General features: G+C 33.1%; 3 protein-coding genes across 4 annotated transcripts; 2 read left to right on the top strand and 1 right to left on the bottom strand.

The window, feature by feature from the left end:
- Nucleotides 1-4,672: 4,672 nt before the first annotated feature.
- On the bottom strand, nucleotides 4,673-19,458 carry LOC132935732 (uncharacterized). Its single transcript, XM_061002347.1, has 2 exons — nucleotides 19,322-19,458; nucleotides 4,673-6,751 (listed from the first exon to the last, which is right to left on the bottom strand). Exon 2 carries the CDS (start codon nucleotides 6,701-6,703, stop codon nucleotides 5,099-5,101), a length of 1,605 nt encoding a protein of 534 aa, XP_060858330.1. The 5' UTR covers nucleotides 6,704-6,751; nucleotides 19,322-19,458; the 3' UTR covers nucleotides 4,673-5,098.
- On the top strand, nucleotides 10,799-11,365 carry LOC132940971 (uncharacterized; the record flags this gene model as incomplete). Its single annotated transcript, XM_061008805.1, has 1 exon — nucleotides 10,799-11,365. A coding segment is annotated over one exon (567 nt), but the record flags the coding sequence as incomplete, so codon positions are not given.
- On the top strand, nucleotides 19,304-24,617 carry LOC132935734 (uncharacterized). Of its 2 annotated transcripts, XM_061002349.1 has the most exons (4): nucleotides 19,304-19,553; nucleotides 20,227-20,309; nucleotides 21,529-21,691; nucleotides 22,695-24,617. In XM_061002349.1, exons 3-4 carry the CDS (start codon nucleotides 21,529-21,531, stop codon nucleotides 24,056-24,058), a joined length of 1,527 nt encoding a protein of 508 aa, XP_060858332.1. In that variant the 5' UTR covers nucleotides 19,304-19,553; nucleotides 20,227-20,309; the 3' UTR covers nucleotides 24,059-24,617. The 2 variants fall into 2 exon arrangements, with proteins under 2 accessions (XP_060858332.1, XP_060858331.1); XM_061002348.1 differs by lacking the exon at nucleotides 20,227-20,309 and having other exon boundaries at nucleotides 19,306-19,553.
- The last annotated feature ends 1,085 nt before the right edge of the window (nucleotides 24,618-25,702 follow it).

Raw genomic sequence — 25,702 nt, 5'->3', positions numbered from 1 at the left:
CCATAATACAAAAATTTCCAAACTTTTGGTCACACAAAAAGCTACTGTTTTAATATTCCAAAGTGTGTAAAATGTAGTGGAGGCCACACTTCGCAAAATTGCCCAAATCTAAGAAATGAAAGGTGAAATGCACAAACTGTGGTATAAGAACATACAAATACAGTAGAAAAATCTCTCCCCAAAAATTATAGTACAAAGAATACAACAAAATTCTGTGAAACCAGTGACTCAAAATGTTTCTATTGCATAAATGGCTATTTCTTCGGACGGAAATCAAAAGGATCAATCAACTCGAAGCCATATAAAAAAAAAATACTGTCTATCCGAAATTATGACAGTATTAACACAATTAAATAAGAGACTTTACAGGCTTGAAAATAACCAGCCGTAAACTAAAGCGCAGAATAAGTAGAAACGAGTAGAGCGTTTTAAGTCACATCATGGAATGCTGACGGTCTTGTACAACGAAAACAAGAACTTAAACATCTTATGAATAACAAAAAATTTGACATAGCTTTAATATCAGAAATCTACTTCACAACGTGGACCAATTTAAAATTACGTGGCTATCGAATATATACAACAGAACATCCGAGCAATGAAGGAAGAACTGCAGTGATAATAAAATAACTAATTATACAAAACGAGAAGAATAAGAACATTTACAAGCAACTAGTATCCATACAATGACGGCAACAACGATCTAACTATCTCTGCTATATATTAACCAAGACGTAAAGTAGATGAAAAAAAGTTTATTGAATTCTTCTAACACTCGGTAGTCAGTGGTAGATTTATTGCTGGAGGAGATTATAAGCCGAACACGCCTTTTGGGGATCGAGATTAATTACTACCAAAGGGCGGGAATTGTTCAAATCTGCAAATACAATTAAAGCACAAGTCATCTCAACTAGAAAACCAACCTACTGGCTGACTGGTTCAAATAAGTTTATCCTCCGTGAATGCATAATTATTTTAACACGATTATGAACAATAGCAGACTTTCAAATTGTAGCAAAAAATTAACCAACATTGTTAATGCACCGAAAATAGCAACTCTGGTAGCTATCAATGGTAATTACCAGTTAACTTACCCACTAAATATAAGAAAAAATATAGATGGATAATAATATAGGTCCGATATATTAAACGTCGTACAGGCAACATTACTTCTCCCTGTTTTATTTTATTTCTACGGTTATAGTCAGTCGTTTTTTGCGTTCTTTTTTTTTTCGTTTTAAAAAAAGCGCATGCTTAGGCCAGTTCCATTTTTGAGTTGGTTTACCTAAAATCTTACCCTACAGGTAAATTTTCTCGATTTCTGTTAAATTACACGGCCGCCGGATATTACCAGTTATTTTAAAGTTTTTATCGCTGCATTGGTCGTTTTCGGTCGCGATATCTCCCGCCACCCGTTAATTATTCAGTTCGTCGAGATATGGCTCACGCGTCTCACTCCATATACACCATGTGCCTAGTAGCACACATAAATATTGTGACCACTTATACATCGTGTGTCCAGTGATTCCACTACCTCACTGTATTCCGATTCTCCCACATTTTGTCTTATTGTAATAGGAATAAAATAACACAATGTCTCCAAATCTCAGATCTACTACCAAAAAAACCTTTGTTTTGGGTCCTATTACTATGGATGAACTCCATCGCTCTATCTGTGAAGTGCTCAAATTAAAATGCTTGCGGAATGTAAAGCTATGAATTTGTCTCAAGCTGCTAAACTTACTGAGCTAATATCCAGCATAGATTTTCTAAAATCTCAAATTGTTGAGGTTAGATCGAAAAATACCTCTCTTCGTAGTGACATTGTTCACGTAATATTATAGTACATGGTCTCCAAGAGTCATCTTCTAATTATCCTGCTGTCAGAAACGCATCGATAAGAAACTTCGTGTTGACGCTATCCAGCCATGTAACTTGTCCCTTCCACCAGACTCCAAGTTATTTAGATTGAGTCACAAGAAAAAATGGAAAACCTCGTCCGCTAAAAATGGTCCTCTCATCTAAGGAAATAGCCCTTAACTTGTTGACTGTTTTTAACTCTTATAAACGAACTTTATCGACTCCAGCCAACAGAATCTCCATCTCGCGTGACCGCACTCCTTTTGAACACCAAGAAATACGTCGGGTATATGCTGAACTCGATGATTGCAGGAAGAAAGGTAATCATAATATTCTATCAGGTACAGAAGTTCCACTCCTTGTCCTTAATGAATCTACTGTTCCTGGAAACCCCTCACATCAATCATCCTCTTCGCATTCAAAAAACTAATTACCCGCAAGCATTCGTATATAGCCAAGGCCTGTCATCATCCCGTCACCTCGGTAACTGATAATTGTATTATTTGTAATGATCTTAAATCTTCTATGCATTACTATTTCCATAAATTTCTCTGATTAACTATGATTACACTTTAAATGTATATTACCAAAAATATTTAATGTTAGAGGCCTTAGATCAAAATTATTCAATTTACATTCTAACTTTATTCTGTTATTCATGATATTTTCTTTTTATCAGATACGTGGCTCTCAGATGATATAAACAATTCCAAACATAATTTTACTTGTACTCTATTTTTAGATGTGACAGAAGCAAGCATACTAGTATCTTCTCCCGAGGCATGGATGTTCTTATAGTGGTTAAGAACTTTCTACGTCCCCATCTTGTCCATACTGGTGTGAACAACGTTGAACAATTATTTTTTCGAATCTCAGTTTGTCATGGGTTCTCTGCCCTTACAAGAGTTGTATATGTCGTATCCACATAGTGAAACCACTCATTTTATGAACTGAATATCCAGATAGTGAAATTTGTCCAATTCATGAATTTTGACGAAAATACATTATTTGAACATCTATTTCATGAAATGGACAATACCTATATCGTGTATTTTGTGTAATTATTATTTTATTATAACTATATAGGTAATTTTCTATATTGTTAATACACAAAAATATAGCAATTATAGTCAATAAATAAAATTATATCATATTACATTATATTTTTATTTTATTTTTCATAAACCATACGTATATTATATTTTATAAAGAACAGTGTTCCCTGTGTCCTATACTAAGTGTTATAAAATATTCATGAAATTAACTATGATTATAATATTTAACTACCTATATTTCTGTATTGTTTTGTTAACAAAAAAATTAATTATAACTTATTATATAACTATTATAATTAACTTAAACATATATATTTTTGTGTATATAACAATATAGAAAATTACCTATATAGTTATAATAAAATAATAATTACACAAAGTACACGATATAGGTATTGTCCATTTCATGAAATAGATGTTCAAATAATGTATTTTCGTCAAAATTCATGAACTGGACAAATTTCACTACCTGAACATCCAGTTCATGAAATGAGTGGTTTCACTATGTGGATGCGACGTATATATATTCCTCCTAATTCAAATTTGTCACTTAACGACTTTAAAGGTAGCTCCACACTATGCATGTTTCGCGTTTCGCGTTTCATGTTTTCACGTTTTCGTTGATTTTTGTGAATAGTGTGTATAGCTTTTTCACGAAAATTTTTTTCGTACTGTTTCGTGTTGTTTCGTCGTATTTTGTTGTGTTTCGTGTTGTTTTGTCGTATTTTGTTGTTTTTCGTGTTTCTTATGTAAGCAGCAAGTTCATATCACTTGATTTTAAATAAAATTAGATATTTGTGGGTAATGGGTGTTATCAAATAACATAATATGGAAATACGTAATTTCGTTACAAATTTAGTTCGTCAATTAGTTGTCACCATGGCGTCCGAGTGGAATAATGAACTGAGTGCTCACATTTATTGACGAGTTTAAAAAGTACTGATGTTTGTGGGATCCAAAAGATACAGACCGCAAATCGAAAAATAAAAATAATGATGCGTATCACAAATTAGGTTTACAATTTAAAAAACCAAAAGGAGAAATAAAAAAAAAAAATTAACAATTTAATCCAGAGTTATAGAGGATATCGACGAAAAATAAAAACAACGAAAGTTTCTGGTGCTGGAAGAAAAGATGTATTTAAGCCATCGTGGTTTGCATTTGATGCTATTAATACATTCGTGCAAGATGTATACACACCACACGGAACTATAGATACAATGGGAAGTGTAAATTAAATAATATAATAATTGTTAATTATTCTGTGGCTAAATATAGATTTTCAGATGAATTTATTTACATATAGTCGACTTATAGAGCTACCTGAGTAAAATACCGTTTACAAATTTCAATCTTTTTTGTTAAATATAACGTTTGCAAGCCCTGCTTTTAGCTGCATTCTTATTAGTTATTGTTATTGTTTTATTGTTATATTGTTATATTTATTTTTTAACTAATATGAGATATACTTATATAAATATTATTGTTCCTAAAAATATTGCTTAAAAAACCATGGAAAAACTGAACAGTGAATTCAACAGCTTAGAATTAAATGTTAATGTAAGTAAAAATTATAATTAATTATTCACATCGATAAGTAGTACACTAGAAAACAAACAATAAAAATAATAAAAGTAGGTACCTATAATATAAAATATAACATAAAAATAATACATTAATACACTAATATCAAATAGAATTATAATATTATATTATTTATACAATATAATATACTACTCAGTGCCAATTATAATATTATGTACTAATATATAAAATAATGTAATATGCAAATTTCTAATATTATTTTATTTGTATTATTTCTTATTGTTAGGTTATTTTAATTTTTCTGTGTTCTTTTTCTCAATGTTTTTATAATTTCATGTTAATAGATTTAACTAAAAAAATTCGAATATTTTCCTAAGAGCACGATAACGGTAGATTACCGTGCCTTAGAAGGATCTAAATGACCTGAAATATGGTTATAATCTCAGTTGAAATAAATTGAGACTTAAAGTTATTGTAAGCTGTTTGGTAACAAATTTACTTATTAGAAACCTAAATTTGTTTTTCGCGTAAAAAATATATTGAATAGGTAACAGTAACCCAACCAGTCAATTGTACATAATATTATAATATATACAATAATACTATATAATTATAGTGATCGTATTAATATAATGATGTCACTCGTATTGTATAGTACCAATAGATGGAGGACATAGCATCGTAACCGTGGTCGGGACGGGCACGGTACATTCAGTAGTGCCACCATCGCCATAATTATAATATTTCGTCCGCAGCGACGATTTAAGAGACACGACCGTCGTTTTGTTGCTCAAAGGCCTCGTGGTCGGCGGCCACCGTCGGCCACCGGCCTCTGTCACTTGGTTGGGCGACGTCGACGTTTTACGCTTGCCGCGCGTTGATCGCGAGGAGGCTCGTCCGGAATGACGTCGGTTGGTATCGGCAGCGGCGCCGGCCAAATCACTCCTCGGTGTGGCGGCCAACAGCAGCCGGGCCACCGCTTTACGGAAGTCACCTACGCGGCGCTCAGCGTCTTGAATACTGCGCACGGCGTTCACGCGGTGCTCACGTACGGCGCGCAAGCACAACGTGACCACGTCGTGAGTAGCTGTGCCCTGGCGGTTTGCGTGGGCCTGATCAGTCCGGTCCGGTGTCCTCCGTGGGCCCGGGGCCCCCGCCTTGTCCAATCGCGCGAACAACGCAAAACAGGCTCGCTCAAGCCGTCCCGCGATTTCAGTGACCGCCGACGAGCCGTACCGAAGCGGTGCTCTTTTACCGACACACGTCGCGCACGTCGCGCACAACAGTCTCCGTAACGCAATCTGCTCGCGCTCCACCTCGCCGATGGCCAATTCCATCAATCGCCGTATCCTGCTCAAATACTGTTGGCCCGCCGTTACTGTGCGCTGGGCCTCTAACAACACGTCGGTTTGCGCACGTTTTGCGCCGCTGGTCTCCGGTGGGTGTTGCTCGGTCCGTCCGGTCGTCGTCCGCCTGCGCACACGTTCCGCGATCCTCGCACACTGCTCCTGCATGACACGCAGCTTGTCCAATACCTGAACCGGTTCGGCATCGTCTAGCACGTCCAACGATGTCCGGCCATCACGAGACGGGGACGGGCTGCCCGATGACGTTTCCTTAAGGTATCCGGACATCAGCCTGTGCAGCGACCGAGACGTCCGGAGCGATTCCCTCCGGTACTGCGTGCCGACATGGTCAGCCAGCGCGAAGAAACGGCGTCCATGTTTGGTGGGCCCGAGCCGGCGCCTCGCCATCCCGACCGGTGGCGTCGGTGGTGTTGGTGGCGGTAATGGTGGAGACGACGAAGACGGCCGCTGACCCGTGTCCAACACTTCCATCGCAAACCCACGGTACCGTCCGTGAAGCTGCTGCCACCTGGCGTCCAGCCGATACGCGCGCACTGTGCTGGCCGTCCGCCGCGCTCTCAGCTCGTTCTCCGCGCGATCGTGCACCATCTCGCGGCGGCATTCGGCCGCCGACCGGCCATACAGCACGGCCACCAGCCGACTGTGCGCCTCGGACTGCCGCTTAGCCAGTTCCGCTGACCGGCGCCCGTATTCCGCGACCGCCGTATCCAGCTTCACTCGGTCATCGGCTATGCGCCGGCACAATGTGTCCGTCGTCTGTCTGCACGCTTGTAACTCAGCCCGGACCACCTGCAGCTCTCTCCGTCGTCGTTGCGCCACCCCGTCCACTGGATCTTTGCGCACATTTGCACCTCTTGCCACCGATGACGACGCCATGACATAACGACGTGAAGGAATATAAGATTTTATTGTGCACACTGTAGACTATAACAAACCAAATAAAAATAATATAGAAAAAATATAGAAAAAATATAGAAAAAATATATAAAAAATGTAATATTTTGATGTCACAGACTTCTATAATACTACACTATAGATGAAGAACTCGTGTCAACGAAAGAATCTTGGTTCGTAGTTTTCTAGCAGGATAGCAAAATGACACCGAAGATATTTAAATATTATAATAATATATGCACATGTTTGGTACTTAGTAACGTCACGGAATTTTGACCCTCTTTTAATTAAAATAATCACCACTCCAAACACACTTCCCAAAATTATAAAATATTATTTCGTTATTACCAGGGCATGAAACCCCTTATGAAAAATTTGGTAGGACCCAAAAAATTGTTCGTAAGTGGTTACCGGTTTTAGGGGTTTTAAGTATTACTGGTAATTGATCACTGGTTACCAAAATTATCTCTAAAAATGTGGTTACCGGTTAACGGCTTGGAAGCGGTTTTAATTCTTCAAGATTACCGGTAACCACTTCGGAAACGGTTTTTTCCATTTATGTTTTTTTTGGATAATTTTAGTTTTACTTTAATTTACACAAAACAAACTTTATCAAATGGTTCAGGATAAGCTAAATTAAAAAATAATTACCTATATCACTATATTTTATCATTTTAAGATATGGATAAACATACATTTAAATTAAATTAGTAAATTACCCATAACCATCGATTGAAAAATAGTTCACGGCGAAGTGTTAATCAACGGCGACAATTACAATAAAATAAAATGAATAATAATCATCTTATATGTTCTATAATATGTATGATATAATATATATATGAACATATAACTAATTGTCTATATGAACCAATGAATCGTACTTAGTATCTACGATTGGTGCTTATTGCTTATTATCGTGGCTACAGACAGTATACCATAATTAATCGTACTTATTATTACATTAAATTTATTATCTTGTAAATAAAATTAATAATCAAAAAAATTGAATACGATTTCCAAAACTAAAATATAAAAAAAGCGGGTAAGTGAATGTCGCTCTGCTGTACAGTAGGTTACAAGTGGGGCAATGTATAATGGATTGTATTAAACTTGAATTCAATGATATAATATCATTGTATAAGAAAAACGATTCTGAGCGAAGACGGTTTATCAGTCTGGATTTTTTAAATTTTTTTATTTATTATAGCCTTTAAGTAGAATTAATATTATAATATTATAATTTTTTATTTATTGCTACGGTGATAGACAAATCGTTAGAAATTAAAATCCCATTTTAAGCGGTTTTTCGTAATTTGTCAGTAGTTTTTCCCGTGACATTAAATAACTATTGAGAAAATCGAAAAATGACCTCTCCAAAGTACCATCTTGATCCAATTCGTTAAAAGATAAGGTACTATATGTTGAAATCAAAGCACTCCATCAGGTAGAAATTTTGTATACAGGATATAAAAAAAATAAATAAATAAACACCATTGTAAAACCACTAGCTTCCTCGCTCCGCTCAGAATCTAAAATCAAATATAACGTTAATTTTTTTGATATTTCCGGTTTTGTTGAATTGACCGGTTTTTAAAAAAAAAAAAATACCGGTAATTGTTAATCGCTGCAAAATTTAAACTTACAAACCGGGAAGCGGTTACCAGACCTAAAATTGGTCATGGTAACCGGTTTCAAGCCCTGGTTATTACACAATTACGTGATACACACACTCAATGATATAATAGTCAACAATGTTATGCAATCCAATTCCCCCGACCCCCTTCTGTAGCAGTGTCCGTCGCCTCACGCAGTGGTTGCTGTCCCCCGTCGCCGTTGTCATCGTTGTCACTGCCACCAGGACTCGCTGACAGAGCAACCTGTTCCCTAGTCTAATACTTTGTATAAAAGTTCATCAAACAACCGCACTGTTCTCCACTTCAACTACGACATCTCGCCGTAACGGACCACTGTCAAAGCTCCGTCGCCTACGTCTCGACTCTCGACACTATTTATTCGACCTCTGACTACGACTAACGTCTGTTTCGCCATGTCCTGAACACCATCGCTTTCTCAAATTGACTTATACAATCGCAAACACAAAAAAAACTATATAATAGTTTTTTTATTTTTATTTTATTTTAAACATAATTTATAATTCTAAAAAATATGAAGGGTTATAAGGGTAATTTCAACTCCTAAATTCATACTTCGCATACGATACCTACCAATAAAATAAAAATATCCCACTACGAGAAGTGCTGCACAAAACATTGCACTTTTTTCAATATATATTTTTTTTTAACCCCCATACATACCTAAGACATTAATGCCAAAAATCTAATACCATTTATCAATTTACCATTATTACTTTAACCACCTAATAAAGAATCAAAATTTATGATATTGTAAGAAAAGTAACTGTGAAGTAATTAATAACGATTACCTATAATAACAGATTAAAATATTAATACTGATTTTATTGATAGTATATTAAAATAAAAATAATGAACTATGTATGCCAACAATTTTGTTTGTTTTTTTTGGGGGGGGGGGGGGAGTGTCATTAGATTACCGATTTAAACTACTTATGTACTATTTGTGTATAAAAAGGTAGTTACAAGAAAAAAAGCTTAAAAAGAACTTTAGCGCTTGTAAATTAAATCTATACCAATTATTTCAATTAAAAGTATTAATGCATATTTTACTAAACTTTAGAGGACCATGGTTAATAAACTAGCAAACCAAAGTTGATGATTGATGAAATTGATGAAATGTTCAGAAAAAAAAGCTTTACTGGAATCCATAAAAAATATAGTAGTTACCATTTGAAAAAAAAGTTGATTTTGCTATTGGCTGTGTTTAAAAATGTTGAAATTGTTATAAAAAAATGTCCTGTTAAAAATAAAGAAACACGTCTTTTTTCGTTTTAACGAAATCCTATGTCATCGATCCATAATCGTTAAAAAAAAAACCCTGCGTACAATGACATAATATAGACCCTGTATAGGTACTTATACTTAGAACACACTCATACCAACGATAATTTATAAATTGAAAGTGATTATAATTAACACAAAGATATAGGATAGAATCACCGGAGTGCCACGTAACTAGAAATTGACAGAAATTATCCCCTTCATAAATAAGTAAATATAATTTATAGCTCCGAGTCTCCGACAGAACATTTATTAGGTATTCTTCAAAAATGTTCGAAGGTCGCCGTAGATTATACTCCTTAGTCCTTTGCATTATTATAAAGTGTTATAATCTTGATGAAATTTCCCATCTCAGTTATAAAAGATATACACTATTATTCAAAACTTTTTGATTCATTATCGGCTATGCTAAAAAGTTTACAGAAAAAATAACCAAGTGTCTAAAATAATTTTTTAAATAATCGTTAAAAAAATGAATTGAAAATTCAATAGAAACAAAAAATAAATATTCCGAATAAATACAAACAGAATCCACAAAAATGCAAGTTTTTTTTAAATTTGTATCCCATTTGCTTGTCGTTGTTTTCAATTTTAACCTTCATGTAAATTTATTTTATGAAAAACTGGTAGATCCATCGTAAATAACTGTTTTGGATGGGCGGTCTGCGTTTGGACGAATTACCTTTTTTCGCTCATAATAAAAGTAATGTGTTTGGGCGAGTTTCTTATAATGTGTTTGAGCGAGCAATATAAAAGATAAAAATCTAATAAGATTAAGATAAAAATTATTATATATAATGTATAGGGAATTTTAGATCAATCTAAATATACCACAGTCTTATATAGAGATCGGGCAGCTAGTAGAACTCTAGCTATCATACTTTCAAATTTGATAAACATATATTATTATAATATTATCATATTTTATTTACATGTACTGAAAATTTAAAACATCTTTGTGAATCTGAAAACGTTTTTTGGCGATAGAACATTTAATTACGCTTCTAATTATTTTTATCAATTATATACAATACACATCTTCAGACATAATTATTACATACCCGTAGTATATGCATTTTTGACATCAAAATCTGAAGATCAATATATTTCTATGTGGTTAGAAATAAAAAAATGATGTCTTGATTTAACAGGTAAAATTATGAATGTACAAAAATTTCATTCAGATTTTGAAAAAGCAGCTCATAATGCAGTTATTAATACATTCCCAGGTTGTCAATTGATGTGTTGTCAGTTTCATTTATCGCAATGTTGGTTTAGACAAATCCAAAAAAATAAAATATTGTTAAGAGAATATGGTACCAATTCCGAACTTGGTGTTTGGCTTAAATATTTTTTTGGATTACCATATTTACCACCCAACGAAGTAGGCGATGGTTTTATTGAACTTATGTCAATTGCTCCAAAAACTCAAAATAGCATTGAATTTACAGATTATATACTTGATACATATATTACAGAGGATGCTATTTTTCCTCCTTATTTATGGGCAAGGAAACCTGAAAATGATCCAAACACAACAAATGGAGCCGAATCATTTCATGCACATTATAATTCTCAATTTTATTCATCGCATCCAAATGTATATCAAGTAATTAATGTGTTACAACAAATTCAAGTAGAAACTAACACAAAATGTAATGCTATAAATAAAAATATTTACAATATTCGACGAAAAGTCATATAAGAAAAACAAGAATATTTAAAAACGAGCTGGGATAAGCATATGTCAGGTGAAATTAAGATTTTAGATTATATACAACGTATGGGCGTAAAATTCCCAGGAAAAAAAATTTAAAAAACAAATATATTTTTTTTTAATTTTATAACTATTTTTATAATTTTTAAACTTAATATTATTATTATATATTTACATAATATTTTTACTTCAGACAGTCCCAAGTCTGTCAAAATGAGAGGGGAAATTGATTGATAAAATACAGCATCCTAATATATTTAAAAAAAGGTCGCCCAAACACATTACAATGTTTTAAAATCACTCGCCCAACCACATTAATATGCTAAATTGCCCAAACACATTGCAATTTTTAAAAATTCGTCCAAACGCATTACGCTCGTTTTGGATGTTACTTACTGAGTTTTGAAAAAACGCGAAAAAATCAAAAAATCACATTTAATTTACTATCTCTTCGATAGTAAGTAAATATGAGATAATGAAAATAAAATTATCAAAAACGTTAACAAATAAAAATATGGTACCTAAGTTAAAACTTAAAACTAATAGATCCCTTGCTCATAATTTAAAGTCCCAACTACAAGACGTCAATACCATTTAATACGTAATATTATTATAAAAGTTTGACATATTATTATAAATTATATTACCATCGATTTAATTATTATCGTTATGTATAAACGTTTCCAAGCCCGGGTCCCTAATCTTTTTTTAAAAAAAATACCTCGATAAATAATTTGACACTATAAAATATTAGGAGCACAAAACTACAAATGAGTTAAAATAGCTAAATTATTAGTAACAGATGGGCAACAGACCAACAAAAATGCATGGTTTTTTTCCAAGCACATGGTAGCAAAATAACATAGAAATATCCACAGTTTGGAAAATATAGGTTCCTGTAGTTTTCCCACTGGCTTAAGCACCCCCATATTCCATGTCATTGTAATTTCAAGTATTTATAATTTTAATAATATAATTTTACTTTTAAGAATTTTTTTTTCGTATCTTGCATTCTGATTAGATATAATATATTATTATTGTATTATAATCTTAAATAACAAAATGTAAATTATAATTTTAGTAATTGTTTTAAGAAATTTGTTAGGAGTTATGGACATACTTATGGTACAGTACTACAAATTACAATCCAAACGGCTACATTTGGGAGGACCGAAATTATTAATCATAGTGTCATTGAGTAGTTTAAAAATATTAGAACAAAGAAGGTATTATCAGAATTATGGTTAAAAATCGTAAAATGTTGTGAAAAAATGACACATTTTTGGAAGTTTCCGATCCAAGTTAGTATGCTTCTATGTTCATACTACGACTATGATATTTAAAAAAAAACTATTTAAAAATACAATTTTTTAAAGCGTCAAAACATAAAAATGTTTGAGTGCATAAATATGTACATATTTAACAATAATTTTTGTTTAACAACAAATTGTGAATAATTTTATAATATAAATATTGGCAATATGGAATATTAGGGGATGTGGGTGGCAGAGCCCCCCGTGACTATGTGAGCAATCCATAATTGTAGCACCCTCAAGATTTGAACTCTAGTTGCGCCACTGTAAATTCTTACACATCACGTGCGCTGAACCGTAGGTTTTAATTAAACATAACGATGAGGAAATTTAATATTTGTATGAAAAAATGCAAGGATCTAACTGAAAAAATGAATAATTTTTTTGTAAATAAACCAGAGATGGGCATCCAGGAAGATTTTGAAAATAAAGATATTAATTAAAAGCTCATAATTTTATCATTTTAAATTAAATAAAGATTTGAATTAACTTCAAATAAATAAGTATGAAATTATGTTTTAAATTGCATGCGTAGGTATAATTTGATAACTACATAAGGTAGGTCGGGCTCTCGGGCCCCTAAACAAAAACCTGCCTGGGCCCTTTAGTGGTCACTGGTCAGGCCGATACTGTTTCTAATTGTCGTTTTTAGAGAGTTAAAAAAATTTTAAGTAGGTACCTATATGTTAAATTAGTAGTCTGCATACAGCTACTATATAATATTATTATGTCTATACTCTATATCAGATAGGAAACTTTTTGAAAGTATCTACTTAACAATAAAAAAACACTTAAATGTAAAATAAATTGCTTCTAAGCTCATTTATAGCTAACAATTAACATATTAGATATTAATATATATGCATACTTGCAGGTACAAGCACACTATAGAAATATAATATAATACATATTTTAACAACCGTTACACAGTGTGTACAGGATAAATTACAACATTTTAAATATGTTTAGACGATGATGTAATCAATATTATTGTCATCCTCGACACAATATAAGATTGTGTTTTCGTTAACAATTATAATTATATTATATTATTGTTTTGATTAGAACAATGTAAGTACAATGCTATATTGTACCTATAGGTATCTAAATGAGATAATATATAATATCAAAATAATAATAGAATGTGTAGATAATAGAAAGAACGCAACGTCGTAATTTTAGTCTATTTAATGAATCTAGATTGCCTCATTTTTAATTATTGTCTTACTCGCGGTTGCCAATTAAAAATTTTACATTACTATAAATTCATAATACTTAATATTAAATATTATGTAATTTTAATAACCACGCCTGTTTAATTGACCGCGACATAAAAATAGTCTTGTAACAAAAGTGCAGTATTATTGTTTTTTTTTTTTTTGTCTTATTGAGATTTTAATTTAACAATTATTATTTATTACATCTTGACACTTGATAATACGGTAATAATATAACTTAATAAAAGTATTATTTTTGATTAATAAGATTTATTGACGATTTAAATTTAGTTAATAAAAATCAGTGAAAATAATAATAATAAAACAATGATTTTCAAACTAATACATTTTTAAAATATTTAAATAATATAAGGTATAAGCCATAAGGTATATTATAGATTTGTTATTATAGAACATTATTTTCGTGGTTTCTTGTTTCGTATATATTTGAAATCGAATATCGTTTGTTTTTTTTTTTTTATGAACTACAATATTCTATAAACTATTACATTAGATAGGTATCTAATGTGCAACGTCAAACCACTGAATGCATTGCTACCCTACAATGATTATTGGTCCATATAAAAGAGAACAGTGATAATTAGTGCGCAACAATAATATGGTATAATTATTACTGCAACCGTTTTGGTTTCACTCGCGCGATAATTATTTACTCTATAATGTACCTACGTAAATTATAATTAACGAGATTTTTTTTTTCGAGATTTAAATTTAATACAGCCTTTGAAAATCTCAGTCTTGTGAACGTTGGTCACAGGAACGATTTCTTTTCGTAATTTAGTATGTAATTTAACTGTCTATAGTTTATAATTGTTTTGGTCTGTTATATTTAAACGTAGCTAGCTATATACTGAGACAACAGAGTCATCGTTTTAGTAGGTACTTGTGACGGTTATATTAGTTTTTAATTGTATAGAAAACCGTTTCTTGACATAGGAACCGATAGGCGTAATCTGGGGGGGGGGGGGGCAACTGTCAGATATTTAACTGAGTGGTCAATAGTGTCATTTTATTTTTTTGTTTTACCACAGCCCCCCCCTCCAATAATTTACTCCAGATTACGCCTATGTATACTGTACAGGTACCTGCCAAACTCGTGTATTAGAAATTTCACTTGATATTTTACATAATCTAGTTACTGGTTTTTGGTTTCAGATTTATATTATCAGCTCATTAGCACGTGTTATAATATTACAAACCTATACCTACCAACTATTGTACAGTTATACACGAGTAAATAGTAACTTTAACCAAACGTCATAGCGTATTAATTTTGTTTGCGTGAAATGGACTGGAAAAACAATAACGTTCAAGAAAATATAAAATCAACATAATTTATGTCCATTACATTTATTACGTTTATTTTTTACACATCACATAATTACCAAATGTTGGGATTTGGGTAAATGTTTTCAAAATTTAACAAATTTTCCTACATGGCTACAAGTAATGTTGGAATAAAATCGTTGTACCGAAAAAGAAAATTATACAATTGTTGGAAAATACATATTATATTTTTAATTTATTTTTCACTACCTATAATATATTATTTAATATCGCATTTTATAAATTGTAGATCAAATATAGTATGTTCATGCACACCCTGGCTCCGATCAAAAACGCTCATGGAATGCGATTATTTATTATTGCTTTCAAATTTAAAATAAAATACGAGTAAGACCACTATTCTGCGGTAATGTGAGTCGATCGATATATGCCCAAGATGAATGCCCAAGCCCCGACTTTTGGTCTCGAGAGGATTCTCCGTCTTGTAATTAATAGTATTATTAAATATTTTAAACATTTTATACTTAAATGAGTTATTAATTATTAATCTTAACCTAACTTTATAAAGTTTGAACAAAATAAGTTACCAACATATTTTATTCAAACATATAATTCGCGCATAAGATACCTATGTGCATACCTACTGCAGTGAAATATTATGTTTAAAAAAATGTTAGTAGATTTTCTCTGATCTCTATACTAATTTCTGAATTTTATATTATTTATTTAATCGTTATATAAAATATCAAAGTTTAAAAAAATCATATTATATACTTATTATTTTTTATCACATATCAAGGATTTTTTATAGATTTGATAATATATACACTATCCATATTATTATGTGCTATAATATATAGAATACTGATTAGTTTAATGCGCATTTATAAGTTAGTAATAACTCTAAAAAATGACATTAAAACTATTATATTTATAATATGACTTTCTAATAATAGTGCGTGCAGACTTCTAAGAGTCATCCTTCTAAAACTACATTATACCTAATATTCTGCACGTATGGGACAGAGAAGTGTAGATACCGAGATACGTGCATAAAGCCGGTAGAAATGAAAGCTGAAAATCATAACGACATAATCTGTAACATATTAACTCTGTCCCCTCCCTGACCCATAACAAATACTTATGATAAAGTACATCGAAATTTGATGCTGAAATTGACCAGCTAAACAATATGAAAGTAAGAACAAACAAAAAAAGAAAATTAAAATTTTAAGTTATTATACGCTTCAGTTGTCGTTTCCAGTGCCTTCACATATTATGTGGAATATCCGTCGGTATAGTTAGTTTCTAAGTATAATTTAAATATTAAGTATACTTATTATATAATTTGCTTTATTGGGTTTAATCTTTCATAATTTTGATAATATTATCGTCGTGTCGATAAATTATCACGTGCCGTTCTATTACCTACTGTAAAAAATATTAAGAAAACATCGTAAATTTACAAAAAAATATCAATTTTAAAATTCTTATAACTTGCTTCAAAATTAAAATATCAAAAAAATCGTATATAGGGTCTTGAGTAATATTCTTACTTTTAAATGTAATAGTTCAATTCACTTTGATTAAAATTGAAAATAACCATAAAATAACTGAGTAAAATAAATTCTTCTGGACGTGAAATATAATATATTATATGCTTTAGTATGACGGAGACAACACATATGGGTATGATGTCCTCTATAGGAGGAGGTCACACACTAGCTTTTTAAGGGTTTTGTATAGATAATTTTGATGATATTTTGAGAAAAATTGTAATGTTCAATCTTAGATAAATATATCTAAATACTAATTCAAAGTTATTTAAAAGTGGTTCCGAGTCTTTACCATTACTGGCTGTTGCTTAATTGCAAGATTATTAAGAAAACTAATTTGCATGAAAAATATAACTTACTTATAAGCTAAAGTCATGGTTAGTTAAAAACCGAATGTATACATTGCAACATTGGCTTTGTCTTAGCGTTTTTATTTTTTGATAAGCACACCCATATAAAAAAAAAGTTATTCTTTTAAAATTCGAATATTTATGTTCTAAGCTAAATTTTTTTTCCTTATTAATTTTATGAAATCAAAAAATGAGAACACTACAACACGGTTAGATAGTTAGTATTGTTTTCTGTGTTTTAGAAATTATCATATCAATTTCGTTTCTCAACTACGACTGTAACCTTAGAGAAGGTCCTATCCACGCGAAATAGTTTTCAGTAACAATTTATTAAGGTGTGTGACATCCTCTTAATTTGTTGTGTGCAAATATCATATTGTCGTATACTGTTATACAATAAACTATAAAGTAAGTCTGGGCATTAACGAGTTACCTAATCAGTTTAAGTTAAATTACTTTTCACTATGTTGCATAGCAAATTACTTTTTTTTTTAAGTAACTTTGAACTTAATAATTAATTTTGCCTGTGATATGCGGAGTTACTGATCAAATAATTAATTGTATTGTCACGTTAAGTTAAATTTTTCATAATTTAATATGCAAACCTCATGATTTTTAAATGTATATTATTATGTACAAACACAATTTATTGTTTTTTTTTTAAATAAAAGACAAATTATCAGAAATATTATTCATACCTAATATTGTCTAATATTGTGTAAGTGTATATTATTATAAATACTAAATAGTTAAATATCAAATTGTTGAAAGCACTAGTTGTTCTAGATTTCAATGATGATCAAATATAAAAAAAAAAACGTACCTATACAAATACAACTTTATACCTACTAAATAGGTAATATGTGAGACGACTAACGGGAAAATAACCAATGGCTACCTGTCTATTCGTATAATCGTATGTAGGTAATGTATATATTTTTGTGAATAATTATTGTAATATTGCATATTAACAGAATATAGGTACCTGTATTTAAATATGTAAATCAGACAAAAAAGTGATACGACCAATAGGGTGTTATACTTTATACTTGCGTGTTCTCTTATATATGATGTTTTTAATACAATATGTATATTTTTGTTTTTGTGTATTTATACTTTTATCTAATTAGCTTAGTGTATGCTTGGAGGGATATGTAAATGAGTGAAAAAAATATAGGTGATTTTTAACTAAGTAAAGGAACTTTTAGCTTTAAACTTAACTCACGCATGTATCTTGTTTACAGTTTTATAACATAGTGTAATCCATACCTACCTAAGCTAAAACGATTGAATATAATTTAATGGCAATACATAATTATAATCTAACGTTTGACTGTTGCAGTAAGCGTACCTATATAATATACCATTATAAGAACGACCACCGCAACGGCCACGCCTATAGTGTTTTACAACGCCGAGACGCATATAATATAATAACGACAATAGTAATAATAATGTGATCATCAAGTATTACGCCTATTATAGTTTAATAATATTATTATTATTATTATAATAATATGTACACACGACAGCGACTACAACAATAGGAACTACGCGAGCGCGCGGAACCACGTTCACCAGACCACCACGTTTGTGTACCTATATACCTCGCGAGTAGTGTATGTAATATTATTAAAAGAGTTTTCACCGGAATAAAAGTCGACGCTGCACACGATTACAATATAACCCGTGCGTGTATTATGATAAAAAAAAAAAAACGTATAATATTATTATTATTATTATTTGCGCAGTGGCGAATACGAGCGGACCGCGATGATAGACCGCGGGCCGGGCCGGTCTCATTATTATAATATATTATACGGCCGCCGCCGATCTGCGCCGGGAACATTCGCATTTGGCACACTAACCGTTTTAGACCGAGTCATTCGCCGACTCCGCCGAGGCAGAGTGCATTAAACCGAGCGTTTATTATAATATAATAATAATAATAATAATGTATATTGTATATATTATAATATATATATATATATATGGCAGCAGTCTCGCGCCGGTTGTGCGGAATATAGACGGTGCGCCTAATAACACGACCCCACCCGCCACTACCGCCACTACCTCCACTGAAGTACTGAACTCGTATATTATTATCGTAATGATACCATTACAATATCGTAGGCTTTCGGCCGAACCGACGACGACGACCACCGTTAACCGCGTATTATATACCTGTACTTGCCCTTACCACCTATATACGACGACGGGTCTGCTGCAGCGCTGTTCAGATAGCTGTCGTCGTCGCCGCCGTCGTCATCTCGTTACATCCGTTTCAGTGGCATATCTAACCTCCTCCCGCTCTCGCAAAAACATCTTTAATTCCGCGCCAGTCCATCTATAGTCCGCGAAGAAGACCAGTAGGGTTACCGCCCGCGTTCACGTCCCGCCAGAGTATTCGTCCGTCGTGGCTGCAACTAAAGGTCTGTAACGAAATTTTCACTAACATTTTAAAATTTATAATTTAGTGTCGTCGTCGTCGTTAAGACGCAGGTGCGATCCTATCTAAATAAAAACAATTATTATTCAACGCAGTGGAATAAAATAATAATACATTTTACACATGGGAACCGTGATCCGCGCTATAGTTACTGTTCTATGGAGGCCATCTCGCATGCAGACTACGTGTATGGTTGGAAGCGATTGATTGCTCTACATAATATTTAAATATTATAATATGGTCTTTTAACACAATACTTCCAATATTATTATAGTCAATCGACATTTACCGAATAATTTATATATTGTATGCTTAATACATGCAACGTACCTACTAAAAATGATATCTATAAATAAGCTGAATCAACCATTAATGTGTAGCGTGGCACGAATAAGCTTTCATTAAAATGTAGTATCCATAATAGTATAATGAATTCATATAAAATAATATAATTTTACCTATTTCATATTTGTATGGAAAACTGTGACTTTGTAGTTTGTTCACATTGATTAGTTTATGAAATATTTCAAAATTATTACATACACCTCTAAATAATATGTTAAAATGTACAATAGGTAGTAGAGATATTCAAATATGATACTGTGAAATGTATATTTGAACACTTTTATTGAAACAGTTTTACTCAATTATTATAGTTTAATCATTAATCGGCACAAATGTATAGAATCGAGTGTGGTGAAAAACTGAAAACAATGAAAACTGCTGATTCTATTGACTAGTGAGTAGTAATCGCATTTTATCCGCTTAAACTGGCCGAAAGGATAAAATATATGATAATATGAAACACCTACGATAGAACAGACTAACATGTACGTATACTAACCTATATACAGAATATACGGAATTTAGTGTGCAATAAAATAAAACTAATTAAATCACTACTTTTTAATTTGCCTATTAAAATACCAACACACTAATAAGACAACGCGCACATAACAGTTATCCACGTCCATAACAACACGGACACGTTTATGATTTTTATTTCCATCGCGATCGTTCGAAGTCGACTGGTAAGTCTTGCGCAGTTGTCACCGACAAAGTTTTATCCATACGCGTTTCGACTCGTCATTGGGTGTAGGAATTTTTACAGAATACCGATACGGTTAGCTGTACACAATAAGATACATATAAATATTTCGGAATCTTTGCTTTTTTTTTTAATATTATTTTTATATAATTTGATGTCATTGCAAAACAACATTTTTGTACACAATTTTATTTATTTAATTTTTCCAATTTTTATTATTTTAAAAGTTATATTTTTTTGAATGACAACATACATGTTTAATTTCATATTTCTTGGCAGTATATTTTTTGGTGTACCTACTTAGGGATTCACAATTTTTAATGAGTATAGCCTATATTATCTGTATAAAATGAGTTATAATTATTTAAAGTTTAAATAAGCGGAATAGTGTACCAATATTTTGCTCATGTAAACCTTTAAAGTTATATAGTTTATGACTATAATTATAACTATTCGTTCAAAATTAAAATTTTAGGATTTCGAAATACTCCTAAAAAATATATTCTACCTAGGAATATGAAATTAAAAATATCTATATATGCCGTCGCCTCGTTCCAAAAAAAAAAAATAACGTAAAAAATAATGAAAATTATAAACAACATAATTTTGTTGTTCAAAAATGTTGATTCGCAATGACATAAAATTATGTAAAAAAATATTTTCAAAAAAGTTACAATTTCGAAATTATGAGTGTAGGCACCTAAACGTATAATAGCCTCGGTGCATATTATACAACATAAATGGTGCAGCCTGCATTCTTTTTTTTACAACTGGTGAATCGATTACCCGTCATTTGAATGTATATAAACTACGTGCATCACGCGTGCACGTATAAAACTAATCGATGCAAACATTCTTTAGTATTATAATAATTCTGTTATTATCTTCGTGTTTTTCTATTGTTCGGCAGATGGCGCTAAAGATATGGACATTTCTGTTAGTAATGTCGCTGCCGGCTGCTGAGCGTGGACGCAGTTTCGGTTCATTGGCGGCTGTAGTATTGGGCAATATCGATTACCACCAAATCCAACATAAACTGTTCAGTCCCGACGGTATCGGTGACGGTAAAATAAGTAAGTAAATATATTATCATCGTCGACTCGTATTCCGTCAAAAAATAAATAATAACAATATTTACGTAGGTATACCTGCACTAGCTGCACCTACATTAATTATATAAATTACGTAATTGAATCAGTCATTTGAGAAACTCGACTAGTCCAAAAAATAGAATCACGTTTTGTTGCAGTTTTTGATTCTTCATATTACTTATGCAGATTTACAAATCGCAAGAGAGTTCCGACTTGTCCACTAATAAAAATGGTTTTAAATAGCGGTGAGAATTGCAGTAGGAATCAAGAAAAACTCTTCTAATCCAGGACATGTTATTTTCATTTTACGAAAGTTTGGGTTTTGATCGAAACAAACCAATTCATATTATGTATACGGGTGAAACGTGTGAAAAAGTCTGAGTTTTCATTTACTTTTCTATGGTTACTAATTTCATTCTTGGGTGTATGATTGTTACTCAATATTACTGTCTAAACATTATTAATTTAAAAACTAAAATTATAAAATAATTGGATTAAATATAAATTAGATTTTAATGAGACGCATAGATGAATTTTACATACATAGCTGTTCTTCAGTCGTAATTTGTTGATTAACCACTGTTTTTGTGAAATCGACATAATAATATAGCCTTTTATTTTGCTGTCTGTTTTCCATTATTTATGATATATTTAAAATATATTATGTTGTACCTTTGCACAAATATCCCGTTTTGGTAGATTCACGTTTTGAAAATGATATTACAATATTCAATAGGTGTACCTACTGATAAAGTGATAACGGCATAATTGCATAAAGCTATTAGTTAAAGTAAATTATCGATGGACATATACATATATGGACTGCACGTCCCCTTTACCATAGCTATAGGTTCATTAATTAGCACAGCGGTCCAAGAATAGGGTCCCTCGTCCCTGAACGGAATTATTCGTTGATTTAATTATTATGAGCCCATCACCATTGATCGTGTTGATATTGTTAATATTTTCATTTTATCTGTTGTAGTTCCGCCTGCAGTTCCACCTGCATTTCCGCCGACCCTGTGGTGGACTGGCCATCGGGTAGACAAGCGGGCAGCCCCTAAGATAACCAACAAGAACCCGTTCGCGGCGGCCGCGTCTTCGGTAACACCGTCAGCCGACGGCCGATGCATGGCCCGCGTGCAGTCAGCACTCGGCGACATGATGTCCTCAGCGACGGGCACCAAAAACGGGAACCGACGTCACACCACCGTCCCGCAGCCTCCGTCCGGTTTCATGGACCTGTCCGGTTACGCGCTACACCAACGGTTGCGGACAGCACCCGGCGCTGAAATGTACGTGACCGGGATGCGCGCCAAAGTAATGCCACCACGCGACGCCGCCGCCACGGAATCGTCACCAAACGGCGGCGACACCGGTGGTTTCGGTGGCGGCGTGGGTAGCGACCGTTCGTGGGCTCGAGTGGACGGGTGTCGGTATGATCCACTAGGCAACACGCTCGAGGCACGCATGCGGTTCGGTCGCACGTTGATGGTGTCAGGCTCGGTGCGACTTTTGTACGGCGGTGGCGGTGGCGGCGGCGGCGTCGGTGAAACCGGATGTGACATGACGTTGCGTCTCAGGCCACGGGCCGGTTTGGGTTTCACGGCAGCGCCGCTCACCGTGCCGGAAAAATCACCGCCCAACCGCCTGACGGCCATGCCGACGATGACCATTCGCACCACGGCCACGTTCATCGACCCCGAGCCCGCCGACGACCCAGCGGCCGCGTACGTCAGCGTGCATTCTTATAATTGCGTGGGTGGTGCGGCGGGATTCCCCGGAAACAGGGAACGGCCGGTTGCGACGGCCGCTTCTTCCGACCGTTATGAACAGTTTTTGTCGTCCGAATTGGGCGGAGGTGTCAGCGACGAACTGCTGCTGTCGGCCGGCGGCGACGCTGATGTGGACGTGGATGACGGCGGCGCAGAGTCTGGCGGTTCCAGCGACGAGCGTAGCGGTCGACGCCCATCGTCGCCGCCGCCGTCATCGTCGTCATCAGCGTCCGACGAAACCGCACCCGCCGACAACCCTTCCGTTACCAACAACTTCCCCTTCGTCTCGGCCGGCTTCGTCAACCCACCGGCACCCAGCCCGGAACCCAGGCTACGCAGGATACAGTACCACAACAAACTACCCCAGCACCCACTGTTGACCATCGCCACAGGTCCTGCCGCCACCAACAATCCACATCACCAGCAGGCGCAGGACCAACTCCTCATGGAAATGGAAGACGTGTTCGTACGCGGCGTTCGGTCCCTGTTGGCCAAACACATGGAACGAACCCTGAAACCCGTCTTGAAGGATTCACTCATGGCAAACATGGGCTACACAGTGTCGTACGGTTGACATGTTATTACTGTGACATTACAATATCCATGCACTGTGCATTAATCGAATTTTTTTTATTTTTTGTTTTATATAATATTTATATATTATAATTTAACCGGTTAGTCTATAATATTATAATATAGTATCTACTTGGTTACATACAATGCAATAATTTATTTTGTAATATTTATATTTAACACACTATATTTTAATAATCAATCCCGTCTGTGTTGCTTTTAAACAATGCCAACGACGGTAGTCGTATCAAACATATTATTATGCTGTAATATATTATTATAGAAGGTGTTATTTATATCATACACAAATTATTTAGATTCTACAATGGAGAATGCGTCATTAAAATAATATAATATATCATTATATTTGTGTTAGTTGTGTATATTATGCGAAAAACAAAATCTGAAAACCGTCGTTCATGTCATAACGGTTATTGAGGCAATAAGTTACGTTAGATTGGTGTAAAAATATTACTAGCAAAACTGCACTTTTTTATATTTATACCCCAAATTGATTTTTGTTATAATACAACGATTATTAAACTATGAATATTATTTCAGTGTGTCGAGTAACTTATTTATAATCATTATTAAACCAATGTCCTGAATCCTAAAATAAAATATCAATTATTAAATATTATAATATTAAATGTTTAAGATATATTTTAGATATTATTTACGTTTAATTATTTTACAAGGTAATACGTAATAATACTAACAAGTAATTTTTAGTATCAGATTAGTGTATTATGTACGTCTAACCAAGTTACAAGTAAGACACTAATAAGAGTAAGAATACAAATAGAACAGATATAGATAATAACTACGTAAGTTATTTAAATATTGGACAAAAGTTCAGAGCTCGTCTTTGGTTCCAGAAAATAATTATGGTTTTATTAATATTATTAATTATTTAAAAAAAATATCTGCATTTATATTTTACTTTATTTTAAAGAGGTCGTCGGAGTGTAAATTATATAACCCACATGTGTTGACTCCGTCAAACAAAAGCATAACATACCAATTGTTACGTTCGGAAGAATCCAATTTATTTACTCTGTTATTTTTAATATTAGAGTGAACTGACATATTGACACACTTTGATGTTAAATTATTAAATATTCAAATTTAAAGGAGAAAATATTGTCCCCGCGTGTAGGCTAAATTAATGTACAAATTTAAAATGATCTTCAAAATTAATACATAAAAAACGGTAGAATAATTGGTAAATTCGATTTATAGTATTAAAAATAAATGGATATATGTAATATATCTATACATGGATTCTTCTGAATGTAACATATTTTGCATTTTTGCTATGTTATGCGTAATCAAGACGAAGACAACATATCTATGCGGGTACGACATATTATAGGTCTGATAATATCTATGGGTACGACGTCCTAATTATACGTAACAATAAACATTATATTATAAAAAAAAAGGATGATAATCACTTTGATGAAAACGTGGGTATATACATTTAATAATTATGAAGTATTGACCATTGGGTAGTAACGTAAGATGAATTACAAATTTATTAACCCAACGAAATTATTTTTTTTTAGTAACGTTCATTACATTTTATTTCAACTAACGGAATTATAACGAAACTACTTATAAAAGGTAATTGCTATGAAGCAAA

Source organism: Metopolophium dirhodum, chromosome 1, assembly GCF_019925205.1.
Source record: "Metopolophium dirhodum isolate CAU chromosome 1, ASM1992520v1, whole genome shotgun sequence".
Classification (NCBI taxonomy): Eukaryota; Metazoa; Arthropoda; class Insecta; order Hemiptera; family Aphididae; genus Metopolophium; species Metopolophium dirhodum.
The sequence above is the reverse complement of the archived record's forward strand: the minus strand, read 5'-3'. Positions and strand labels throughout refer to the sequence as shown.

Bases quoted from the DNA above. Each gene is read 5' to 3' on its own strand.
- LOC132935734 (XM_061002349.1), top strand. From the start codon at position 21,529: ATGGCGCTAAAGATATGGACATTTCTGTTAGTAATGTCGCTGCCGGCT. The intron at 21,692-22,694 runs GTAAGTAAATAT...TATCTGTTGTAG, and splicing joins TATCGGTGACGGTAAAATAA to TTCCGCCTGCAGTTCCACCT.
- LOC132935732 (XM_061002347.1), bottom strand. From the start codon at position 6,703: ATGGCGTCGTCATCGGTGGCAAGAGGTGCAAATGTGCGCAAAGATCCA.